The sequence below is a fragment of the Patagioenas fasciata genome, chromosome 1 (genome assembly GCF_037038585.1).
Source record: "Patagioenas fasciata isolate bPatFas1 chromosome 1, bPatFas1.hap1, whole genome shotgun sequence".
NCBI classification, from domain to species: Eukaryota; Metazoa; Chordata; class Aves; order Columbiformes; family Columbidae; genus Patagioenas; species Patagioenas fasciata.
In genome coordinates this window covers 170,728,898-170,752,989 of record NC_092520.1, presented here as the reverse complement: position 1 = coordinate 170,752,989, position 24,092 = coordinate 170,728,898, and the positions used below count along the sequence as shown (strand labels likewise).

The following is a 24,092-nucleotide window of genomic DNA, read 5'->3' as shown; positions in this document are numbered from 1 at the left end:
TAACAGTAAAATTGTATAAATAACCATACATCCTACTAAAATTGAGAATATAAATAATAATTACATTTAGAAAGTACTCCTACAATCTGTTGTGCTAAGACACACTAAACAACAGGTGAACTTTAAAGCATTACTTTTTGTAGTAGTGATATATGAAGAAATACTAAATTGACTGCATTTAACAAAGAAATGAAAAGTTTATTTGAAATATAATGTGTTGTGATAAAAAGAAAGTTTCTTTCATTACCTTGAAGATTCTTCCTTCAATACATTTAGCTGGTTCCTTACAAATCTCAGAAACCAGGTATTGATATAATGTCAACAATGGTAAAATCTGTAGGAAAATAATAGGTCATTTAGTTACAAATGCCATAGAGAGTATAATTATAGAAATGTACATTGCAACTATATATCACAAATATATATATAATATAGGAGTACTGTTTTCACTGCCATATATCACCAGTAGTTCTCCTATGCTCGATGAAGGATGAATGTATTAAAAAGTTCTTCAGCTGACACCTTATGCTATCTTATATATGATTCACAGTGTAGAAAGTGAAGTTTCCCCAAATTATTTTCTGTATTCAAGGTGGGGCTTTTTACCATACCATTAGTGAGTAAACCTACTGGAAAGATGTTGATATAATGGATTCCTAAAACGGTCTGCATTTTGATGCCATACTTTTTTCAGCATAAGTAACAGAATAGTAGAATTCTGTAAGCTTTATAAAATAACCACAATGGAGTCCTGCAACTGTTTAAGTGAAACTATATGAATTTTAAAACAAACAGGATGGTGATGAGGGTTATTGAAAAAATTATCTGAGTTAATTTCAAATTGAAATCTTTTGTAGCAGCAACTAAGAAAAAACGTTTTAAAACTGAGTTCTAGTAAAGTATACAAACATTGTATTTATTATTATATAATATTTCAGATAAAGCTGATTATTTCCTAACAGATGTATTTGTTTCTTGAAAATGAAAGAACTTCCAAAATTTAATCACTATTCAGCTCTTACATTTAAGGTTGGACTCGATGATCTTAAGGATCTCTTCCAATCAAAATGATCCTACGATTCTAAAATGGCCCCAAGCTTGGAAAAAGCCAAAAGCATTGTTACTTTTTAGTCAAATGCACTTTTAGTTTTCATGAAGTAGCTTAATACTTCTGAATTTGGATTACAACTGCTTGAGGCAAATGTTTTACTTGACTCCCATACAGTTTCCAACTGATAGTTGAAGTAGTTCAACAAAAGTAGTCTTTAAAGTCTTATTTTTAATAAAACTTGAATCTTGATGTATTTTCATTTAAGTGCCAAATCAGCTTAGTGCCCACGATCCAAAATATTCCCACACATCAAGCATCCAGTGGAAATGAAGCTCTCATCCTGCTGAAATTGCAATTGCTTTGACCATGATCTATGACCTGGATCTATATTCTGCTAGTACAAGTGCAGAAAGAATCAAAAATGTGCATGGCCGTGTGAAGCAAGCAGTCAAATTAAGTGTCCCTGCCTCCAGGTAACTGTCCGCTCCTTGATCTCACTTGATCTCCCATAGTGAGGGCAGTTAGACAAAGCTTAATTACAAAGTGAACGTCGGTAAATCAGGATGGGAAGAAGCAACAACAAGGGGTTTGACAGACACTTAGCCTGAAGTTGGAGAAGAAATCAATCCAACAAATGGCTTGCTGACAAAAAAGGGGTAACTTCTTGCTGCCTCCTCCTCTCTAACTCCTCTTCCATCTCTACCCCCTAACCTTTTCTTATTCCCCTCCCACACGATCTTTTCCCCTCCCTTCCACTGTCTCTGCCACTTGCAGTACCTTTCCATACGCGGATTCAACTCATTAAAGCGGGAGAAAAATATCTACTTTTTCTGCTGGGGAGTTTTCTGTCATGCTGAGAGTTGATTTATAGAGGCATACAAGAATTGCCTGACAGGAAAATTTGTTACAGCATACAGAACCAAACAGGAACAGAGGCAGAGCTGCAACTTTTTTAGTACTAGTAATCAATTCAATCTATTTATTCCAATGTACAGCGCTGCACCTTTGAGAGAAGTTGCATTAAAGGGAAAATAGTCAGTCATTAAATGGAGAAAATAAGCACATGATCAACATAAGAAGGAAGCTGTAAAAACACTCCATACGGAGGAATAAGAGAACATGAGAAGGAGAAAGGCAGAAGGGACTTTTATTTACTGAATGTGAAAGTAAAATTATTGAAAGCGTTCTGGACATACTGTATTTAAAGTAAATCTCAGTACAGTATATGTCAAACTTTATATACTAGGAAATTTCCTCTAAAATGCCTAAGCTAACTGGACCGCATATTGTCATCTTTCTGAATGAACACGTACCCTGTATATTCTGAAACTCGTAGGCAGCAAGATCCACCATGCCTCTCTCTCAGTACCACAGAACCTAACTATACAGGTATTTTGCCAGAGCTTCTGAGGTATCACATAAGTACACCAACACAAAAAAAAAAAAAAAGACCTGTTGTCTTAAAATTCATTTCCAGAGTATTAAAAAAATACTTACTATTAAATTTTGTTTTGTACAATGTAGTTCAAACATAAGGAAATTCAGACTTGCAACCACAGTAGAGATATCAGCTCTGAAGTGATCAGAGAACAAGTCAATACCAGGAACAAGCATATTTGTTTCATATTGTGCAAAGTCACAGTCAGATGTCGGATGTGGAAGAGAAGCTCTAAACAGAGTCTGAAAGTAAAAATAATGAACTACTTGTGAAAAGCTGTATAGGCATTAGTGAAACACTATAAAACTCCTACCCTTGAGACTCATAAATTACTTCAGAAATGAAACTTAGTGTCTTAGCTGCTTCCAAACAAAACCTTGAAAAATCTTTTTAGACAAAAATGCTTAATCTGTGAACTTGATGAACCTAGAAAAGCAGGTTGTGATTAGTCTAAGGACAGTATTTCATAGAACAAGCAAAAGACAAAAACTAATCTAGGTGGAAGAAAATAATCATGAAAGATTCCTCAGCAAGTCCTCCCCAGGTAATGAAAAGTCTTCCTGAAGAGGCAATGGCATTTCTTTCAGATTCCAAGTCAAAGCATCCCAAATAAATCTCTGACTGTGCTGCAGAAAAAACTAATAAATCACTACAGGTTCTCATAAAGACTTCTTAGATAAGTATTGGGATAAGCTTCTGATAAGCAGACAGAAAGAACTTAATAATTTATTAAAATATCTCCATAATCAAGGAAAATGCATAGGAAAAATTTGTTGAGATGATTCTGAGAATGTGTTAAAACATTTCTTTACCAATCCAAGCCTTAAGTCCTTGCCCCATCATCACCTCAGCTGTCATTTCTAGGAGAGCTGCTGACTTTAGGGCCAGTTCTAGCCTAGTTCCACCTTTAACAAGGTCAGCTACTACAGCCTAAATCATGTAACGTAAAATTGATGTGAACTTTAAGGAAGTAACTTAAACATTTCTCCTTTAAAAATGGGGGATTGCTAGCATTGTCTCTGATTGAAAAGTTCCTTCTCAGTTGTGTTTATCTTGTTCTAATTAGTGATGATATGCTAGAGAAATATATGTTTACAAACTCCAGTCTGAGATATTAACAAGCCTAAAGCCTGTACCAGAGGTGGAATTTAAATTAGGTTATAAAACCTTTCTAAATCAAGGAACAAATTGTGGGCTTGAACTTCGCAAGGCGCAGTGACAGTAACATTATATTTTTCAAGACACTCACCCTGCAAGCTGCTCTTAGCCCAATTAATATCAGATCCACTTCAGTCAAGTCACAATTATTTCTACCACTATACAACTCCAACAAATGCTTACTACTATTTCTGTCAAAAGGAGGAATCTAAATCGTTCAGCTTTGTACCACCAGCAATTACAGTGCTAGAAGCTAGTAAAAATTCTCCTTTATCTTTGTTTCTTCAACTTGTTTTCCTTGTGCAGAACTAAATGAGGTTTTAAAAGTAGCGCAAGATGTTAGAAAGTGGCATTGGTTTGTTTTGGAAGATGCCAACTAACTTCCTGATGCTGCACTGGGATGAATAAACATTGATCCCAGTGCAGTATGACTGTCAGAATACTTACAGTTGTTTTTCCTATATCACTTTCATCACTGATATCTTAAAATTTCCTTTTAGAAATAAACTGAAACCCTTTTTTCCTCTATAGTTGGTGTCTGAAAGTTTGGAAACTTAATTTTAATGATCTTATTATCTTTGTAAATGAAATGGAATAACTTTGACTGTCCTCTAGTTTTAGAGTAAACTTACAGAGCTGAGATTTTAGTATTACAAACCAATCTCTTTCAATGCTAAAAAAGTATCAAAAATCTCTTTTTCTAAAGAGTCTGTTCTCCTGGTTGAGAATTTATGTCAATCTCTGAAGACTCTGTATGGATCTGGCAGAGAGCACTCTCTTATTATTGATGCCATCCAGCTCTTCCTGAGCAGAACACTTCAAGAGGAAAAAAATATGTTAGACTGCCAAGTATTTTAGCCATCTTCACTTTTCAGTATTTCATTATTTCTCTGAGATACTAACATCTTATTGAAGTGATAATTTCTAGGCTGCAATACAGGAATAATGTTAAAAAACAGAGAATAAAACATCTAATCCAATGTGCCTAAATTGTCAGCTACCTCTGATCTCCAGTTTTCCTTTACAATCAAAATGAAAAGAGAAATATTTTAATAGGGGGCTATTGAGATTTAAATTTTAGAAGCAATTTGTCAACTTCATGAATTCTAAGTGAAATTGTATTCTTACCTTAAAAAGTATAGCAGAAAAATAGCAGTATTTAGCTCTTAATCTCATATTTGATGTTGTTATATACCTGAAGTACAACAAATAATAAGAAATATGAATGTGCCCATCAATATAAACTATTCAAACTCTTTTTTTAATCTAGTATAATAATGTTACTAACACAATTGAGATTTTTTTCCCTGTTGGAAAATGGCTGCCTGTTCTATAGGTAAGTGCTCAGTCTTGCTGTGCAAAGAAAGAAGTGTTTAACCCAAGACATACCTAGAAAAGCGAGTTGTCTAGATTCTCTTTAAAGGAGAGAACCAGGCAGTCTAAATGCAAAATTCATCTCATACAAAACTAGAAAGATAAAGCAGGTCACGCAATTCTCACTTTGAAGTGTATATCTTCCTGTAAAGAAAGCCTAAGATAAATAGCACAAGTGGACTTTCACATGGTTGATATTGTATCTAGCTAGATTAAATGAATCCCACACAGTAACTCATCAGAGCCTTAAACCATCCTGGTAGCAGGATCCTCTGATCTAGAGTGTTAGAAATATTTAATGCAATATCAGAATCCTTCAACCTGCATTTTACAGCTTGAGATTAAATTGCTCTTGAAAGAGCAACTCAAGGGAACAGTCCAAGTCAGGTCTGAGTAGAAAAGATCTGCCTGAGGGAGAAGCTGAGAGGATAGATCCCTCCAGATCCCTACCAGGATTATGGACATATTAGCAGTCAAGGGATAGTATCCAGTTCAGCAAATATGTGCCACAAGCACCTGTAAAAGCAGCCAAGGATTGGGTCTTGCCTAATTGGACTTGAGGCTGCACCACAGCTCAGAATTAGAAGAGCTGTGGTTTAGAATCAAGTTAAAGTCATTCCTTTTCCTCTTGGGTGCTAATTCTGAGTGTGACTATGCTGTTTCATCCTGAAATACCCACGCTAATACTTTCAAAGCTACATTGGTTTACAGATACTTTACAGTGCTATTAATACGCCCTGTTTCTCAGGTAAGACAGTTTACTCAGATGAAGCTCTGTTCTTTCATGAGTATAATACTTCTAAGGTCATTTAGACCTGGCTTATATTTTGTACATTTTTATACTATACTGTGCATTGAAGAACAGCTCAGAACTACATCCATAGGGTTTTACCAGCAGTCAAGGAGTACTGGACAGAAATATTTATTGATGGTAGACTTTAATACAGTAATTCAAATTTCATTTAGTTGTAATTCACCGGAAAATGAGTACTTTAGGCAGTAAATCTGCCCTCAAGATACATTAATATTTAATATGTGCAATGACTTGGGAGATGTGATATTTCAATTGAAAATCAATATGACTGTAAAATCCTTGCGCTTATGACTTTTTATCATTTTGTTTTATTTCAATGATCTCTCCATATAATATACAATTGCAATTATGATCAAAGACAAGCACTCAAGAAAAGGGAAAAAACAGTATTCTCCAAAAGAACAGCTTACTTCCTGAAAGGAAAAATTCCTCTGCTTTTGATGAGTCTTTCTTACAGCAATTCATTAGTGTTTTAAAATTCATTTCAAGTTGCCTACTGTCCTGGATAAGCAATTTGTCTAATCTATGAAAGAAATACATATATAGATAAAATACTTACTGAGCTATCTTAGCTACTAAGACTGCGGCAAGTAAACATCCCCAAATTCCAGCCTGAGAAAGAAATTTCTGACTAATATCAGCCAATCTTCCAACTGCAAAGCAGTCTCTAGGATTTTTTGGGAAACTGAACTCTCGCCAGTTTTTAAGAGCATCAGCAACGTTGAGTGTTTCATCAAGGGCTTGACACCAATATTTAAAAGCCGCTCTGTAACACATAAAAAATGTATTAATCATATTGGTGACATTTTCCAAAGTGGAAGATAAGAGTTGTTTCATTTTACCTTTATTGCCTAAGTTATAACTAATTCTGATTAGGTCAAAAGCTGAAATACAGTTTCTGCAACACAAAAAGATACCACTCCTGGTCAACAGGGACTTATGTGGACTTATACTAAAATTAAATTGTCAAGCAATAGATATTACTTCCTAAAAACACATAGAGATGCTTAATTAATTTATTTCATTACAATTAGCTAGCTAAGAAAAATAAACTGTTTCTAGAAAAAAAGCCTCTCAAAAAATAGCTAATGAGATGAAAGAAGTGATATGGATTTGACAACAACACAAGATCTTACAAGACAGTTGAAAGGTATATGAATGCCAACTTAGAAAAATGAAACCATGCTCTTTTTTAATCCAATAACTATTTACCTTTTGTTTCCAGTATAAAAGTGAAGATTTCCAAGTTCATGAAGAGCCTGAACCTTGAGGTCTCTCTGCTTGTATATTTCAAGGATTTCTGTTATTTTTTAATAAATTAGAAAAATAATATTGTCACATCACTATATCCATTACTGCATCTTGAAGAAATTTTGCATGGGAAGTAGACAGGCATTCACAAGTAATTCAATACATAAATGTATTTTTTAAAAATATTTACTAGGCTTGTATATTTTACCTTCAAATGTAAAATTTCTTTTTTTCTACTAACTTTAAATAGAGGACTAAGATGGATTTATGGAACTGTTTATCTAAGCTTTTGTATTTTTGTTTTATCAGACTTAGCAAATATCTTCAAGAGGTAAACTGGGAAGCAGGCCATTGGCCAGGGCCCTGCTAAACAATGCTGCATACAGCACAGTAGCACTGGCCCTCGCTCATTTCTGGATCCTTTACTTCAAATAAAACCACTTATGGCATCTATTGATCTGCTACATTTCACCTACTATGTCATACAGCAAAAACAGTTAAGCTGTAACTGTATGAGTAAAACCATATTAGAATGTAAGATGGAAACCACACAACTAGGTCTCATATTCAAATGCACAGATCCTGAAAGGTCTGTTTCCTAGAGAAAAACAAACAAAACAAACAAACAAAACAAACAAACAAACAAAAAACACACTATCATGGAATAAAAATTAATGTGCTGAACACTACAGCTGATTTTAGTTTGGGATTAATCAGAATAACACCACTGAAGTAATACTTTGTCACAAGATGAGATACCATAGAGGCTTGTTTAGGATCTAATGCAGATTTGCTGAATCAACAGAAAGAAGGTTGTGTATTTCTGGAAACCACCTTTCAGACAGTTCTAACTGTCTGACAGAGGAAAATAACACTGGAATAAACATATATGAACACGGATAAGCAGAATGATATTACATGTTAGCTGTACACAGAAACTTATTTTAAAATTTACCAATAGTTTGTTCATAGGAGGAGATAACTAGTGAAAGGTTTGACTGTGGTATCGGTTTACTCTCAACAATAGGGGAGAAATTAAATTTTTCTTGAGAAAGGTCAGGTGGTGTCGGTAGATATATCAGTTCAGCTCCCAGATTAAAGTCCAGTCTTCTCTTTGAAGAGATATGACTGCTGCTTGCTCTTCCATAACATTCTAGATCAGAAAAATGATTTCTATGATCAGTTTGGAAAAGTATTGTACTATTTCTAGCACCACAAATATTTCTGCACCACATTATTCGAACAAATATACAATGCCTGTGTGCTCGATTTTTATCTGATTTCCTATGCTATGATTCTGTCTGTGCATCTCCTTATTGAACTCACTGGACTTAACTCATAGGTCAGTGCAATTAAATAAAAATACGTCCCCTGTTAGAGGAAGAAACTAGGGAAGATCTTCCAGTCAGTCCTCTGACAGAGGTTTGGCTGCAGGCAGACAAGTGACATTCCTGTATGAAAAAATTTTTGTCATCCAACCATGAGACACAAATCATAGGAAAGCAGGTTTAGAGTTTGTGCTTACAGAACTTCATAACTTTATATATGTTCCATGTTTTTTCTAATTGTCAATAACAAGTAAAACTTGATTTAAAAAAAATATATTCCTTTCACTGTTTAGTATTTTAACTGCATATACATTTTAGTAAGTGAGCAGCAAATAAATAACTTACCTTGTGTGTATGCAAGAAATAATGAAAGCAGTTTTCTGCTGTGTCTCAGTGCTCTGCTGTGATATTTAGATTTTTGTAGAGTTTCTCTAAAACATTTCAGTGTATCTTTCACATCAAGAGGTACATAAGCTAGAGCTTTTGCTTGACAGCAATCTAAAAGGAATTAATAATTATGGAGAATACTTTTGCATTATACAAATACATATTTGTAATAAATAACCTCATGAAACATATGTTTGAACAATTCCACAACTTCAAAACTGTATTATATTTATGTAATTGTCACCTTTGTTTCCTATTGGATTATGAATTAAAGCAAAATTATTAACCACCAGGAGCACTTCTGAGCATTTATAGCTTTTTGGTGTTAAATTTTAATTGTCACATGACATCTGTATTCCCTGAATTACATCTGCCCTGGGCATGTTCCAGCTTAGCTCTCTGCTCTTAATTCTGGTGTCTTAAGTCTGGAAACAAATCTTTTACTACAACTGCTGACCCTGTTTATTATAATTCCCACAGCTTCTATGTACCGAACCTGTGAGCTGGCATGATCCCTTCATTGTATGGATAATATCATCTGCTCTTACATACAGCATTATTCATTGTTTAAAGACTTTTCTGAGCTGAATTCGACACAAAGCCTTGTGTGCAATGCCTTGACGTTGCTGTGATATGAGGAACTACACTTTACAAACTTTTGTTAATGACTATAACACTTCAATGCTGACTGCAAAGTATGACAACTATGGGTAAAAGAGGTGGTTTGTCACCTTCATGATCACTTCAGTTTTTCTATTTATTCTATCAATAACAATGCGGGTTCACATTAACTTCTAGGTATCTTGCTGGATATACAACTATACCAATGGAAATTTGGACCAAGAACACCAATTTCACTTAATGTACTGTAGGTCATCTGGCATCTGGATGACAACTGCTTTTCTTTGTTTTCAGGTACAGTTTGAATATATTTGGAAATGTCTTGACAACATTACTATTCATCCAAAATAAGAAAAATAATAATTTGAAGACAAAACTGAGTTTATATTAAAAGAAACCGATTATAGGAGCAATGGAAGACCTACAATAAGGAGGAAAAACATATCCAGTATGAAAAAAAAGGGAACTGTTTGGGAGAAAAGAGAAGTCACCATAATGAAATGTGTTTTTACCTGTGTCATCATTTTTCATCTCAGGATAGAAAAAGCATCCATGAAAACATTGTTCACTAGCAGAAGGGGCAACAGGCATCAGTAATTTCTGCCCTATGTAGTTTCTGCAAGTCATCTAAAAAGCAAGTTTTGTTTCATGATAATTGAATAAATTCAGAAAAATCCAAGTTTGGTGCTTAAAATTAAGTATCTAAATACACAGTCATATGACAAAATAAAAGAGGACCATTTTACAGAGACACCAATCATCCATAATTAGTATCTGTGTCAGTAAAAGGTGAAAAACTCACAACACCTACATATTAAATACAACATGTAAGTGTTGTGTTCACTTATGTTACATTATAAATATCCATAAAAGTAATGAACTAAACTTGGTATTTGCCATAATCATGAGCAACTTGTCTATGTTCAGCATATATTCCACCTTACTTTGTCTAGATAAATGCATGCTTGCAAAGAACCTGTCAGTGTAAAAACACCTAAAGAGCACACTGCCTGTATAGCACAATGTAATGCTGCATAGGGATATACAAAATAATCATGAGCTAATAACAGAAGCAAACTAACCCTGTCAGAAAAGCAAACTTCCAGACTTCTATAAAGGGCTAATCTAGCACAGAAATTTTGTTTTACTTTTCAGAAGCAAAAGAATCAGTTCAGAGCTAGTTCTAGTCTCTTGGAATCACACTCCATTGCGTAATATAGCTGTACCCTCCAAACTTTTAACCTGACAATGTCTTTTTTGAACAATCCTTATTACTACTATCTAACATTAGTCACTATTCTGTAAGATGTCTTTCAAAACTATGATTACTTTTCCACATTGTTCAGATTACAGCAGTATGTGGTGGTTTGCGAGGCTACCCTTTTTTTAGACAGAGGACTTTGTTTTGAACAGCAGGGCCTCACTGAAGTCATCATGAAACAGCCATCCAGAGCTCCTGCAGACCCTGGGCAGCACTGGGCTCTCTCTAGGCGAGGCAGTGGCTCACCGAACCTCATGTTCATGTTCAGAACAAACCTGTTTGGAACTCCAAAGCCCACCTTCCCCTCACACTCCTTCAAGTCCTGTGTTTATATTAGTAACAAAAACATATTAAAAGTATCAGTCACACAACTCACTTTAGCAAAACTTCTTACAAAGAAACCTTAGGTTAAAAGGAAAATCCTAATTTTTACTAATTCCGTTAAAAATGTCAAGTGGCAATGTTAGTTTCCTAAATATAGAGAGCCATGGCTCATAATAAGAGGAACTTGCTGAGCAGCTTAGGTTTTTTTGTTGGCGGCAATCAAGTTTATTAATGGTATTGTCAATGTTCCTGTTAATTTAATTTGATTAATTATGGTCTTTAGGAGCAGTGTTCCAATGCATAAACAAAGCAATCTCTTTTTGTTTAATTTCAATTAAACACAAAGATTGCATAATATCCAAATAAATGTTTTCAGGTGAAAAGAGCGTCATCTAGAACTAACATAAAATTAGATTTAGGCTCAGAATATTGAATGGCTACATTTTGCACGGAAGAAACGTTCTATGGGTCATCAAGTCCACACCTCTGCTGCTGTTGGAATCATGTCATTTAAGCCTTTTCATGCACTTCAATCATTTAAGTTCATTAATTTATTATATTTGAATATTTTTGAACACTATAAAAAAAACATATTAATCTAATGAGTGGAATTGCTACTCTGTATTTAGTTCACATTAAGAGGCATAGCCAAAAAAAGACATCTGAGGTTCACCTTTTCTGTATTATCAGACAGATATTTCATGAAATGAGATTCATGGCTGTATGGGTCACTGAATTGCTGTATCCTTTCCAGCAGCTGCCTCTGAGCATACACCAGCAGTGGACCCACTTGTTCTGTGTATCTCTCACTGAAAAAAATAAGTAAACTATAGTAATTAAGCAAAATGATGGTATATTTAACTATATAATGTTGCTTTTTTGTTTCATTTGAGTTGATGTAACTTACTGTGTAAATATGTTAAATTGTACAGCAATGTGTACCAGTGCTTCCCACTTCTTCATTTGATATAACAATGCTATTGTTTTAAGAATCAGTTTACGTGTCCATTTCAAGTCAACCACGTTCACATCATCCACGGGAGACTGTGGATGGAGATTAGAACCACCATTCTCATCCGTAATACCTCCTAAACAACTGGGAATGGAGAAGTCTCCTTCAGGATCCACAATCTACAGTGAATAAACATTATTTTACCTGTTATTTTCAAAGTTGTTTTTAGGACAAATCAGATTATAAAGATTAAAAAATACTGTAATAGTCTAAAAACTTACTGCAGAGAATAATTTGAGATATCAGAATATAATGCAAGAGAAATAAAACTATCTCTACTGAAGATGCAATAATAAAGAGTACACTGTCTTAATAAAAATATTTCTTACCTTAAGAGACCTGCTGGCTTGTAGCTCATTTATCATATCAATGATCATGTCTGATGCCAAATAAAATGGCAACCAAAGGGTCTTCCTAAGAAAATTCCTGGTAATGGGAAATGCATCCGTATGGGAACGTAAAAGGTTAGCAATATATTGGAAATCTCGAGCATAATTCCAAAGTTCTCGACAAGCATTTTGAAGCAACGTCCAGTGGCCACCACGGTGAGCAAGAACCTATGCATATCGTTCAAAATATAATTATACTTTGGAAATAAAGAAATTAAAAACTTCATTATTTCATTGCAAAGCTTAGCTATAAGTACTCTTTCAAAATTACAGTCTGAGGATCATCCTTAATAAGAGATCATTCAATATTTCAGTTTTTATAAAGCACTATAGAACCTTATTTTGAAATTTTTCATAGAAGCACTCATTTATAATTGAATTTAATCATCACTTTTGGTGTGAGAATAAGAAATAAAAATTAATTTACACCACCTATACATGTGTTTCGATGTGGTTTAAGAAGGATTTATGGGAAGACTAGTGAGTCTGAATTTCCTTTCAGTCATTCACTAAGACCCGTAAAGGGAAAGATAAGTCTGCAAGCATTTTCAGAAAGATAAAACAAACATGAGAGGAAAAGTTACAAAGACTAAATGAAAAATAAAACATTTACATAAATTATTACACGTTTGATAGAAATACATATTATGATAGGTGATATGTCTGACATTTCATACCCTGTACTTGGACATTTTGCAGAAGATCAGAAAACACTCCTTTTTGCCACAAATATGTTTTTAAGTTTCTGAAGTGGGGGGTTTTTTAATGTAGAAAGTAAGTATTGTAATGCAATGCTTAGTAATAAATAAAATGTTTAATAGAAAAAGCATATCTTACCACTGCTCTTCTTAAATGCAACAAGATTTTTGTAAAATGCTCCAATAAAACAGTATTTGGCAGAAACTGGTGGTGTTCTTTGGGGGAACGAGATACTAATGTTTCTGTTGTTTGAGTTGGAGGAGTATCTGTCCCTCTCAGTTTAGTGCTGCGGTCAGAAGATTTATCCTTACCTGAAGACAAAAATTTCACTGGTTAAAAATGAGTTAAAGTTCTCTCTCAAAAAAAAAAAAAATCAGCCAGGTAGGATTTCCCTGTGACAGCTAAATACTTAAATGTTAGGAAATGCCAGTCTTAAGGTTATCATATTTATAAGGTTATGATATTTAAAATATAAGAAGCTTTTACTTAAGAGTTGAGAGAAGCAAGGATTAAAAAAAAAGTTTGGGCAAAATAATAATGTGTAGCAGATATTTTTCAGCTTCAAAGCCAAAACACAACCCTCACAGAAGTTTTAGGAAGAAATCATCATGTGGCAAGCTCCCAAGAACATTTCTGAAACCAAGGCCTCTTAAAAGAAATTAGGGAGAAGGGAAGATTTTAAGATTTCTGACAAATTCTGTGGTGTTTGTAGAACTACTTCATTATTTTGTTCAATACCAAATATCCTCCAAGGGAAAACACAAATGGTTATGGTAGTTTGATACAGTAATATCTGAGCTATAGGTTTCAGGCAGAAGCTAATTTCAAGCTAAACAGTATTTGAACTTTATGGCAAACTACACACTTCATGAAATTCTTTCATTCAGAATTGCTGCAAAGGCTAGGAGGTAGTAAACAGGATGTTCATTAGTTTTCAGCAACTTTCAGTGACTCAGTTCTCAGTGACTTGTGAGCATCAAGACAAAAGAGAATAACTAAAAATAAGCTGTTGCAAAGAGAACCAGTGAATTCAACTTGTAGTTTTTGTCACATCTCCCTGGAAAAGGCAGAGAGGCTGGTTGATTCCCACCTAAGTTCTACACAGAACGATAGGAGAATTTTGCTGCCCCCAGCTGTGGCAAGAATGTGTTTCCCAAAGGGCTGTTGAAAAGATCAGGCTTCTGATTTCTTCTTGAAATAATGGTGGTTAGGTAAGCTACTTTGTGTTGACTTGCATGTCATCACCAACATCCGAGGCAAAGTTCTATATTTCACAATTACCTACAAACAGGAGCCTTTCAGCTCCTGTTGAAACCTCAAAGGATGTTATTGAAAATAGCTGTGATAATAGAAGAGTCAAATGTGAAAGACAGTGAATTGAAGTAAAAATGGTAGAAGATTAAAAAATTTATCCTGAGGTAGCCTCTGCCAGAGGAAAACACTGGGGAGCATGCAGTGGAGAAGGAAACTTCTGTTATTCTACTTAAAATTTGAAAGAGAATAATAAACTTCAGTCTGTAAGAAAGACTTACAGAATGACTCAAGAAATTATTCACCTGAAGGAAACTATAGACCAAGTAACTACCACAGAAAGTTATCAAAATTTTCATTGCATTTGGAATAATCTGGAATATTATCAATTTCATAAGTCTAGGTAGTATGGCTCCTGCAAACCAAAAGCTAGTATCACTAATTTATTAGAATTTATAAACTTGTCACTAATGTATATGATAAAGAGTAAACACTTGATAAAAAGTAACATATTTATCAATACAATAAACAATGCTTAGAGTTATTAAAAATCCCCCCTTATTAACAATAACTTGTTTTACACTAGGTATGCCAAAGAGAAAAAATACAGAGGATAGTTTTGAAATAAAAAAACATCTTTTCTTTAAATTGGCATGAGTGTTTTTCCAAAGGTGATGTGGAGAAATAAAGATGGAGGTCAGGTTAGAAATTAAGAGAAAGAAGAATCATAGAATCATTTCAGTTGGAAGAGACCCTCAGGATCCTCGAGTCCAACCATAACCTAACTCTGACACTAAACCGTGTCCCTAAGAAACTCATCTAAACGCCTTTTAAACACCTCCAGGGATGGTGACCCCACCACTCCCCTGGGCAGCCTGTTCCAGTGCCTGACAACTCCTCCTATGAAGAATTTTTTCCTAATATCCAATTTAAGCCTCCCTTGGCTCAACTTGAGGTCATTTCCTCTTGTCCTATCACTTGCTACTTGGGAGAAGAGCCCAATACCCTCCATGCTACAATGTCCTTGAAAATAATTCCAGTTATGCACCCGTTCAAAGTTCTTACAAGTTTCTTTTTTGGTCATTCCTGGCTTTTTAAGGAGATGAAGACTTGATGTTCCTATGTCCTTTTCTTCAGATTCTCTCAAAACTACGGTGCCAGCATTACTTACTGAGTATACATAAGGATCCAAAATATTGTAACTGCAGAATGGAAGAAAAAAGAAGAAAGCACATAAAACCCCCCCAGATACAATATTAGAAAGAATTTTGATATAAACACACAAAGTTCAGTTTCTCAAAAGTGAGTTTTGATTGCTATCCAGCAACTTTAGGAACCAGAAATAATGAATGATAGCCAAACGTTATGAGGAACAAAAACCCAGCACAATGTAACATATTTCAAAACCTTCATGTAACCAGTCAAGCGAGCAACCAAAAATGTAAATGTCACCTGCCATATGATGGAAAACAACTTTTTCCATAGTAAACAAATTTGCATTTGGAAGCTGAAATGTTCATATGACAAACTGATAATAATTCAATCTGTTTGCATCAATGGCAATAACACAATAATCTATTAATATATTAATAGGAATCATTGATAATGCAGTAACATATACCTCTCCAGATGCTCTGAACCACAAATTCCAACTTTATATTGCTCTTCCAGTTTCTTTTTAAATAAGTTGTAGTGTGCAATTGCGAGATAGATGTTCATCTGAGACCGCCAGGGCATCTCTTCAAGACATATTTGATGAAACTTCTTTCGGTTTAAGTAATCACGCACAATTGGGTTCAGCAGTAGCACTAAGGTTTGACGAGCTACTTTCTGCAACTGTTCCTGGCCTTTCCTAAACCAAAATATATGAAGCGGCAAAAATTGAAACCATGTTTTCTTGGAGCTCCAAAAAAGATAAAAACGATGTAGAGGTACAGAAGTATCCCATTACATATCCACAGACCTATATTAACTCAGCAGCATATGACATATTTCTAGCAAAAGGATATTTTGTAGCAATCAAGAAAAGCAATGGTGCTTTTCCTCTTTAAGAGCACTTAACACATACTGAATCCTATCTTAGATTTTACCGTTTCCGTAAGATATTTGTCTCAGTACTTACAAAAAGTTCAGCTCTGTGTTTGAAGTTATTTGTACCTGAATCATCCAAATGGGTTATTATAGGAAATACAGCATGTTTCACACAGCCTGTTCAGGAGGTTGAGACTGTAAATTTGGATCATTCTTTTTACTGCTGTGTTTTGGTAGCTACTCATCCTCAATGGAAAGAAAACATTTCATTTCAGATGTGGATGGCTAGATTTAATTTCCAGCCATAGATTTTTTATTTTAATGTTTGTCTGCCAGATTAAACAATTCTGTATTACCTGGCATTTTCTCTGTGTGAAGATACACACAGTGCTGTAGTCAAATCAAATCTAATTTTTTGTTTTTCATAAACTGTAAACTGATCCCTTTATCAATTTGAATTATTTTTCTGCCTATTTTCTACCTTTAAAATGTGGTCAGAACAGTATACCATATAAGATATTGATTATGTTATACAGCAATATTATTATGTAAGATACAAAAGAGTCTCTGAAAGAGCAAAAAGCCCAGGATAAGTTAAACATCCCCTCTTTCAGTGAAAGCCATAAAAATCATGTTGGGTAAGATTAAGTTTTTTTCTGTCAGGAAGGAAAAATTAACAGTTTAGGTAAATATGTAGAAGATTGTGTATGGAAGACTTTTTTGATGTTCTTTATTTTAAGAATAGAATCCAGAAGAACAGAAAGAACAGAAAGAACAGAAAGAGGTATGTGATTGCTCATATTCAGATATTTGTAGTTTTCTACTTGCTGATTGCTTGAAGCATTATTGACCAAAGCACCAGATAATGAAGAGCACGAATTCTTTTAGGTCAGAAGGTACTGTTATTACCTAGTTAACCAAATATGTAGAATTATCTGTCAAAGGAAGAGGTGAATGAATTTTCATTAGTTTCTATCAAGGAACAGGTTTCAGAAAGCTACAGAACAGATAATCCGAAAAGACCGGCAAAAGGGTAAAAATAACTCTAAAACTACCTGAACATCAGGAAAAAATAAATATTCTTTATTAGATTTTTAACAGGTAAGCTCCCCAGTACTGTTCGAAAAGCATTATAATAAGCAAATTAACATAGCTTTTCCACCATAATGAATCAACATGTTTAAGCTAAGACAACTGAAATATAGTCTTTGATTAATTCAAAGACCTCAGAATCTTCAACAGTTATTCTCTGAAACAGAAATGAGATAGATTTTGTTTTCTTGACTGGAAGACAATTTTGTACTGAACTAAAACAGAAAAGTGAGTGAATGGTGCACAAATTCATCGTTTTGATAGAAAAAAGTTTTAAAATGTACACTTCATTGTAAACTAAAATTCCATTAAAGTATTTTGCTTCTGTATATGAACCTGATGATTTATGTTCATTTACCTTTGTGCTTCCGGAGATTCCATTATGTCTGGATGTTTCATTAAATACTGTCTAAGAGGACTTTTTTTCCGACTCGAGACTTCTATTTTTGGTTTCTTCACAGTTGATGCCTCTGGTTTCTTTAAAGGTGAGGTCTCTACATGCTTTAAAAGAATATTCCATTAAAGTCTTAAATATACTTCAAATACTTACTCGTATCTATGTTATCAATTAGTTGAGACATATTGCAGATTGGCTTATACAGGAGCAGAACAACACAGAAAATAAATTCTGGAACTGCTTGTCAAAATAAGACAGAAAAATAAATATTTAATATTCCAAAAAGCTTCAGTTTTTCTGGAAGGTATATGTCAAATGCCCAACACTGAGAAGCCATCTAGGTCCTCAAATATTTTCTTTCATATACTAGTGGTTTTCATCTCAAAAATAATGATAGTTCTTTTCCTATTATTATAAATACTTTGAGTATTCAGAGTTCGCAATGCAAAAAGTGAGACAGAAAACCCTTTCCTCTATCTATCTATCTGTCTGTCTATCTATCTATCTATCAATCTATCATCTATCTATCTCACACATGCAGTATTACAGGATTACTAGAGGATTATGAGAGAGATAATTCTTCCTCCAAAACAAAACAAATCCATTAAGATTATTCTTACCTTCCAATAAAAGCAAAAAATTATTTTAAAATAATTCTGAACAAAAAACCTCTATTGTGCAATTAGAATATCTGCACAAGTAGTAAACCAAGAACAACTACTCATGAAAAAGTGTAAGTAGAACGTATTGTACAAAAAGGCTTAAAGGAATCTCCTTTTCTTAATGTGATGGTACCCAAGGCATATCCTATTAACATATTTAAAAGGAGCTGATGAAAGGCAAGTTTTCATTGATTTTGGAATGCATTACTCTGACTCATCTCAAATTGCTCACAATTGTTGGTCTCTCAGAGAAATCCTGTGCCAACTTTTCTCCCTAGTTTTCCAAGAGCAGAGGTGAGATGATGACTAGTTGGTATATGCATGTCTCTAGCTGAGGTTTTTATGAGACAGCTTTTTAAAATTTATTTTGGTGCCTATAATATTGCTGCCCACTAAAGACATACATGACTCCTTAAAAGTAAAACTTACTTTCTGAAACCCTACAGCTCCTTTAGCAGATCTCGCCGTGCCTTCTGACAGAGTAGGAGAACTTGTTTCTTCTGTTGTAATTCTACTGGTAGAGAGAAGGTGGTCATTCCTCCTGACAAACAAATAATGTTAAGATCATCATCATGATGTTTAACTCCTTTCATAGTTAAAGGATTATCTTTGGGAACAGGTAGAGCACATGCAATTCCTGTTTCATTGTTATTTGCAAATTCAGCAGTTTTTTCTTTCCTTCTTCCCCTTCAAAAAGAGGTACTACTCACTTTTAAGGCTTATTATAGAAATCTGAATTTATAGGTAACTACTGTCTCACCTTCCTAACTCCTAGTAAAGCAAAGCAGTGTGCTTCATTACCCAAATTTTACTCTGGAATTTTGCAAAGAACTCCTCATGCGCAATTCTTTTGGTCCTTTGCAACAGCAATTCCAGTTCCTTGTATCTCCTTTTCATTGGTTATTTGCCTTTCAAATTTCAGAAATACTGATGTGCAATTTTTAACAAAGTCATACTTAAATTTCTTTGGGATCCTTTTATTAATAGGTAGGTGTCTACAATTTGATTCCACTTGTCTTTTCAGTATATAATTTTTTTTATACACTACAGTAGGTCCTGATCAGTTTGTTCTTCATTTAACCCAACGTACTTTTCTAAAAGTTGTCACACTGCCTCATAATAATATGGCAAATGGCCATATTATCAAGTCATGTCAATGAAAAGGTAAGTCCTGGAAACTGATGATGATAGACTGGGGTTTTAAACAGACACACCCAGGGAGAATTTTCCATGTACAACAAAGTCACAATACAGTATTTTCTATGGCCATCTAGTCCTGTGTTCATGGAACTTCTGCAGACTAGAAGCCATGGAACTGGCTGCAGGTGGGACTTCTACCAGGTACAATTTAGAGTTTCTGCTGTAACAGTGACATTAGTAAACAGAAGTGGCAATTTTGCACTGCTACTATAATAGAGATCTACCTTTTCAAGTAGACTTGCACATTGTCTGCCCATTCCAGAACACACTGAAACATCTCTTCATTCAGGATTTTGTACAAAACTTGTACAAAGAACTCAAGGAAACGTGGTTTATTTTTGAATTTCATCACTGCAATGAAGTAACAAATAATGAACACATTTTTTGTATTTATGCTGTAACAGGTTTCTGAATTAGCTATAATTACAGATATGTATCTCTCAATGCGCATATTTATGTCATGTTGTGTGCTGATGAAGAAAAAGCATACTGATACCAAAATCAGACAGACCATGATGCAGAATAGGAGTTGCTAAATACTTCTTTGGACTGAGCATCCAGAATCTATTCACAACCCTAGAATAGCAAACACTATTTTTGTATCATGCAGTATAACATGCAAAAAAATATTATTAAAATATTCAATATGCCTAATTGTACACATGCCTGAGAATCCTGAAAAAAACAATAAAGCAAGTATAAACAAAGTAACTATTTATAATCAAGAAATAAATGAGTATTTATCCTATCTGAAGACTCTATTAATTTTACAGGCTGAGTTTCATTGTTATTTTAAACATCAGTATTTAAAAAATAAGGCAGTGGCAAATGCCACATACCAGAATCTTAAATTCTATTTCAAAAATTCAAGTATAGTCAGTCTTCTGTGAAATTCTCTTTCAGTAACATAATTGAATGTGGAAATGGGGTATCTCAATTTAAAAAGAACATTCCAAACAAATTATCTTTGTAAACTTGACAAAACTTTAAAAAATGAGCTCATAAACATTATTCAAATTATTTAAAATATTAATATTTTATACACTTAATATCAACATTTAAAATAATTTGTTGTAAGCACTTCATCCACTTCTAAATGTGACTATATTAAGGACTTTTTTAAAGCCACGGTTTACTTGATCTTGTATAAATGAGAACAAAATGAAGATGAAGTTTCCTAGATCTTATTCAGAGAAAGAAGCAGATTAGTTCACCAGCAACTTTCTGAAGTAAAGAAGACTTTACAATTAAAATAAACACCAACTATCCTACCTTCTCGATAAGCATTGTTTGATGTCCAACATGTAATTACAGGGTAGAGGAACAAAGGATCTTCACGTCCTGTAAGCCCTGGTCCACGACCTGCATCAATAACCAAATCAAATCCATTATGATGAGCAGCAATAGTGAACAGTATAAAATCTACCTGGAATTGTAACTGAAAACTAGAAAAATCCTTCTATAGCACAGAGTTTGCTTTTAAATCTCTCACTGTCATCCGGAGAGAAATTCAAAAGCTGGCTCTTTTTTCCTGACCTAAGTAGTTGTGCCACTTGAATAATGAAGAGCTTACGGATGTGACTGATGAACTTCTAGCCACCAGACTAAAGAGCAGGATGTCTGGAGTTCGGAGGTCTAACAAAGGTCCATACAAAGAATCTTTGGAGGAGGATGTGCAGTAAGGACATGTCCAAAAATGGTATTTAAAGACATACAGCATGAACTGAACACATGATGCTGCTAGGGACTACTGCTTACATACATGCTGGCTATATGAATAGCATAAGAAAGTACATATTTTTTTTTCTTCACATAAATATGTATATAAATACATTTATACAAATATTCATATTCTATAAATATTATATTTATATAGAGATGTAAATAATAGAGATGATATAGAGATATAAACAGTATATTTAATATATAGGAGAACAATAACTTGGATTCAAGCTTCTGAGAGTTAAACACAATTGTGTCACCAGCTGATGGGCACCAGGACAATGTTACATGTGCCAGTTGCTATTTTGCCTTAATAAATATGACCTACAAATTTTGTGCTTAGGTAAGTTCTGTAGTTGAAAAAGATCAGTGCACCTAGTTAGTCCCTGAAAAAAAAAACAAACCAAGGTTAAAAATGCACCCTGAAACAACCAGTTGTGATAGTGGATCAATAGCAACACTCTCAAGCAGCAGCTGTCAGTTGAAGTCCGTTGAGTGCAAATAATCATCAATTAAGTGAGACAGCCAGCAAGACAAGCAGATTTCTTTTAATTTTCTTTTTAGGACAAGTCACACCTTTTGTTCATATTCTCTCCTATTTGACAAGTTCAAAAATATATTGCTTCAAATGATCATTTTCACAAAAAATAACACCTCCCAAATCTTTTAAATGGGAAAACATTTGAAATTTCAGAATTTAAATTGTCTTGTGTATGAAATATTTTGTTTTTCTCAGTTTCCTATGAAATAAGTAGTTTCATCTCTTTTTCATTTTTCTCTTAGACCGCCATACTAAGTGCTGATGCACTTTTAAGGATTAGCTATCACATTTTTTTTTCCAAAATATTTTTAACAGCATGGCCTACAGGTGTGCACGTTGTCCTAAAACACTTACACATATTTGTAAAGACAGCTGTAAGCTTTGTTATTTGTTTTGCACAGCCTCAGCAGAAGACTCCTCTTTAATTTGTATCCTGAAACTTATTGACAAATATGCTATTTCAGCAACAGAGCAGACCTCAGTCATTAAGTATTTGCCAGTTATTGAAAATGCGTTCTTCTCTAACTGATCAAACCATTAATTTAGCTTTAGTAAGAATGGAACATCATTTTATTAAGTAATCAATGTGAGTTTCAATTAACCTACAGAATTCATTCATCCTGTAACTTGTTCTGCAGGAATGCAGGAATCAGTGCCAGCAGCAAAAAATGAAGGATCTGTGCACAGATGAATGGATTTTTTGTGTCACTCTTTTTATCCTATTTATTACAGAAATACTTTCCTCTTCTAAGATGTATGCATATACAAATATGATGGAGGATAACTAGAACAGAAACAGGCATTTCTGTGACATATACATGTGTCTGAAAGCCTGGGCCCCAAAGTTGTTTATTTATAGGCTACTAGACACGCTCAGCTCCGGTATCTGGATCAGCCATTTCCCCATCACATTTTTGACCATCGTGACCCATGCTCAGCTCTCGCAGCTTGGGTTTCCTGCTGTCTTATGCCACCCCTTAACAGAAGACCTAAGCTGCTGGGACCAGAATGAGCTTCTCCAGTAGCGGAGAACTGCAAGCAGAGGGTTAGCACTTGTACAGGACCAAGATTTGTAAGGGCAGGGACTCAGCCATCAACAGTAGGTGGCTGACTCTAATGCCCAGACTTCAGTCCTGGGACAGGAGAGGCCTTTGCAGGCAGGCAGGAGCAGAGCTGAACAGCACACAGCAAATGAGTAGATCAAGGAGAGGTACGTAAGGCAGCCCCTAAGCAGAAGCTTTGAGGTCTTTTTGAATCACTGTTTTGGACTGATGATATGGACACCAAGTCTCTGGATCAAAAGAGGCAGAAAACTCATCCAAAACCAGCTCAAAATCTCCTGCAGGTACTCCAGTATTCTCAGTGACCTTCTGCGAAATGAAGAAAAGGCAAAAAAAGAATACAGAAGGCTGAAACAAGAAAGCCAACATAATTCTCCAAAGACAGGCTGCCTCACAGCTGAAATTCACCCAGAAAACCCATGTTTCACTAGTAAACAAGCAAGTGGGGAACACTGGCCTTTTTGCAAGTGTTTTAGTAGGTTCCATCTGAGTATGAGGAGAAACTTCTTTACTTTGTGTGTGGCAGAGCACTGAAACAGGCTGCCCAGAGAGGCTGTGGAGTCTCCTCTGGAGACATTCAAAACCTGCCTGAACCCATTCCTGTGCAATCTGCTCTTGGTGAACCTGCAGGTGGGTTGGACTAGATGATCTCCAGAGGTCTCTTCCAGCCTCAACCATTCTGTAACACAAGTCAGCAGCATGCCCTTGCAGCAAAGACCTGTTACTTAGTCGGCTGTGTTAGAAACAGCATAGCCAGTGGGTCAAGGGAAGCGATTATTGCCCTCTATTCAGCACTTGTGAGACCACATCTGGATTATTGTGTTTGGTTTTGGACACTGTACTACAAGACACCAACATGCTGGAGTAAGTCCAGTGAAGGGCCACCAAGATGATAAGGAGCTGGAGTGCATGATAAAGCAAGAAAAGAATAAGAGAACTGGGGTTATTCAGTCTTAAGAAGAGAAGGACAAGAGGAGTCTGCACCTACCTGATAGACAGAATACAGAATGGGGAGAGAGACTGTCCTC

The 24,092-nt window shown here is 34.8% G+C and overlaps 1 protein-coding gene across 1 annotated transcript in view; it reads right to left on the bottom strand.

The window, feature by feature from the left end:
- CFAP54 (cilia and flagella associated protein 54) overlaps window positions 1–24,092 on the bottom strand; it is a 115,226-nt gene that overhangs the window by 35,956 nt on the left and 55,178 nt on the right. The window contains exons 30-47 of the mRNA XM_071800309.1: window positions 21,013–21,102; window positions 19,965–20,091; window positions 18,970–19,081; window positions 17,840–17,982; window positions 15,980–16,210; window positions 15,424–15,560; window positions 13,246–13,418; window positions 12,349–12,576; window positions 11,915–12,138; window positions 11,681–11,816; window positions 9,935–10,049; window positions 8,760–8,912; window positions 8,042–8,239; window positions 7,048–7,135; window positions 6,395–6,601; window positions 4,776–4,842; window positions 2,549–2,731; window positions 248–334 (exon numbers count right to left, since the gene is read on the bottom strand). Of these exons, the coding sequence (XP_071656410.1) occupies window positions 248–334; window positions 2,549–2,731; window positions 4,776–4,842; window positions 6,395–6,601; window positions 7,048–7,135; window positions 8,042–8,239; window positions 8,760–8,912; window positions 9,935–10,049; window positions 11,681–11,816; window positions 11,915–12,138; window positions 12,349–12,576; window positions 13,246–13,418; window positions 15,424–15,560; window positions 15,980–16,210; window positions 17,840–17,982; window positions 18,970–19,081; window positions 19,965–20,091; window positions 21,013–21,102 (2,699 nt within the window). The remainder of the gene's footprint in view (window positions 1–247; window positions 335–2,548; window positions 2,732–4,775; window positions 4,843–6,394; window positions 6,602–7,047; window positions 7,136–8,041; window positions 8,240–8,759; window positions 8,913–9,934; window positions 10,050–11,680; window positions 11,817–11,914; window positions 12,139–12,348; window positions 12,577–13,245; window positions 13,419–15,423; window positions 15,561–15,979; window positions 16,211–17,839; window positions 17,983–18,969; window positions 19,082–19,964; window positions 20,092–21,012; window positions 21,103–24,092) is intronic.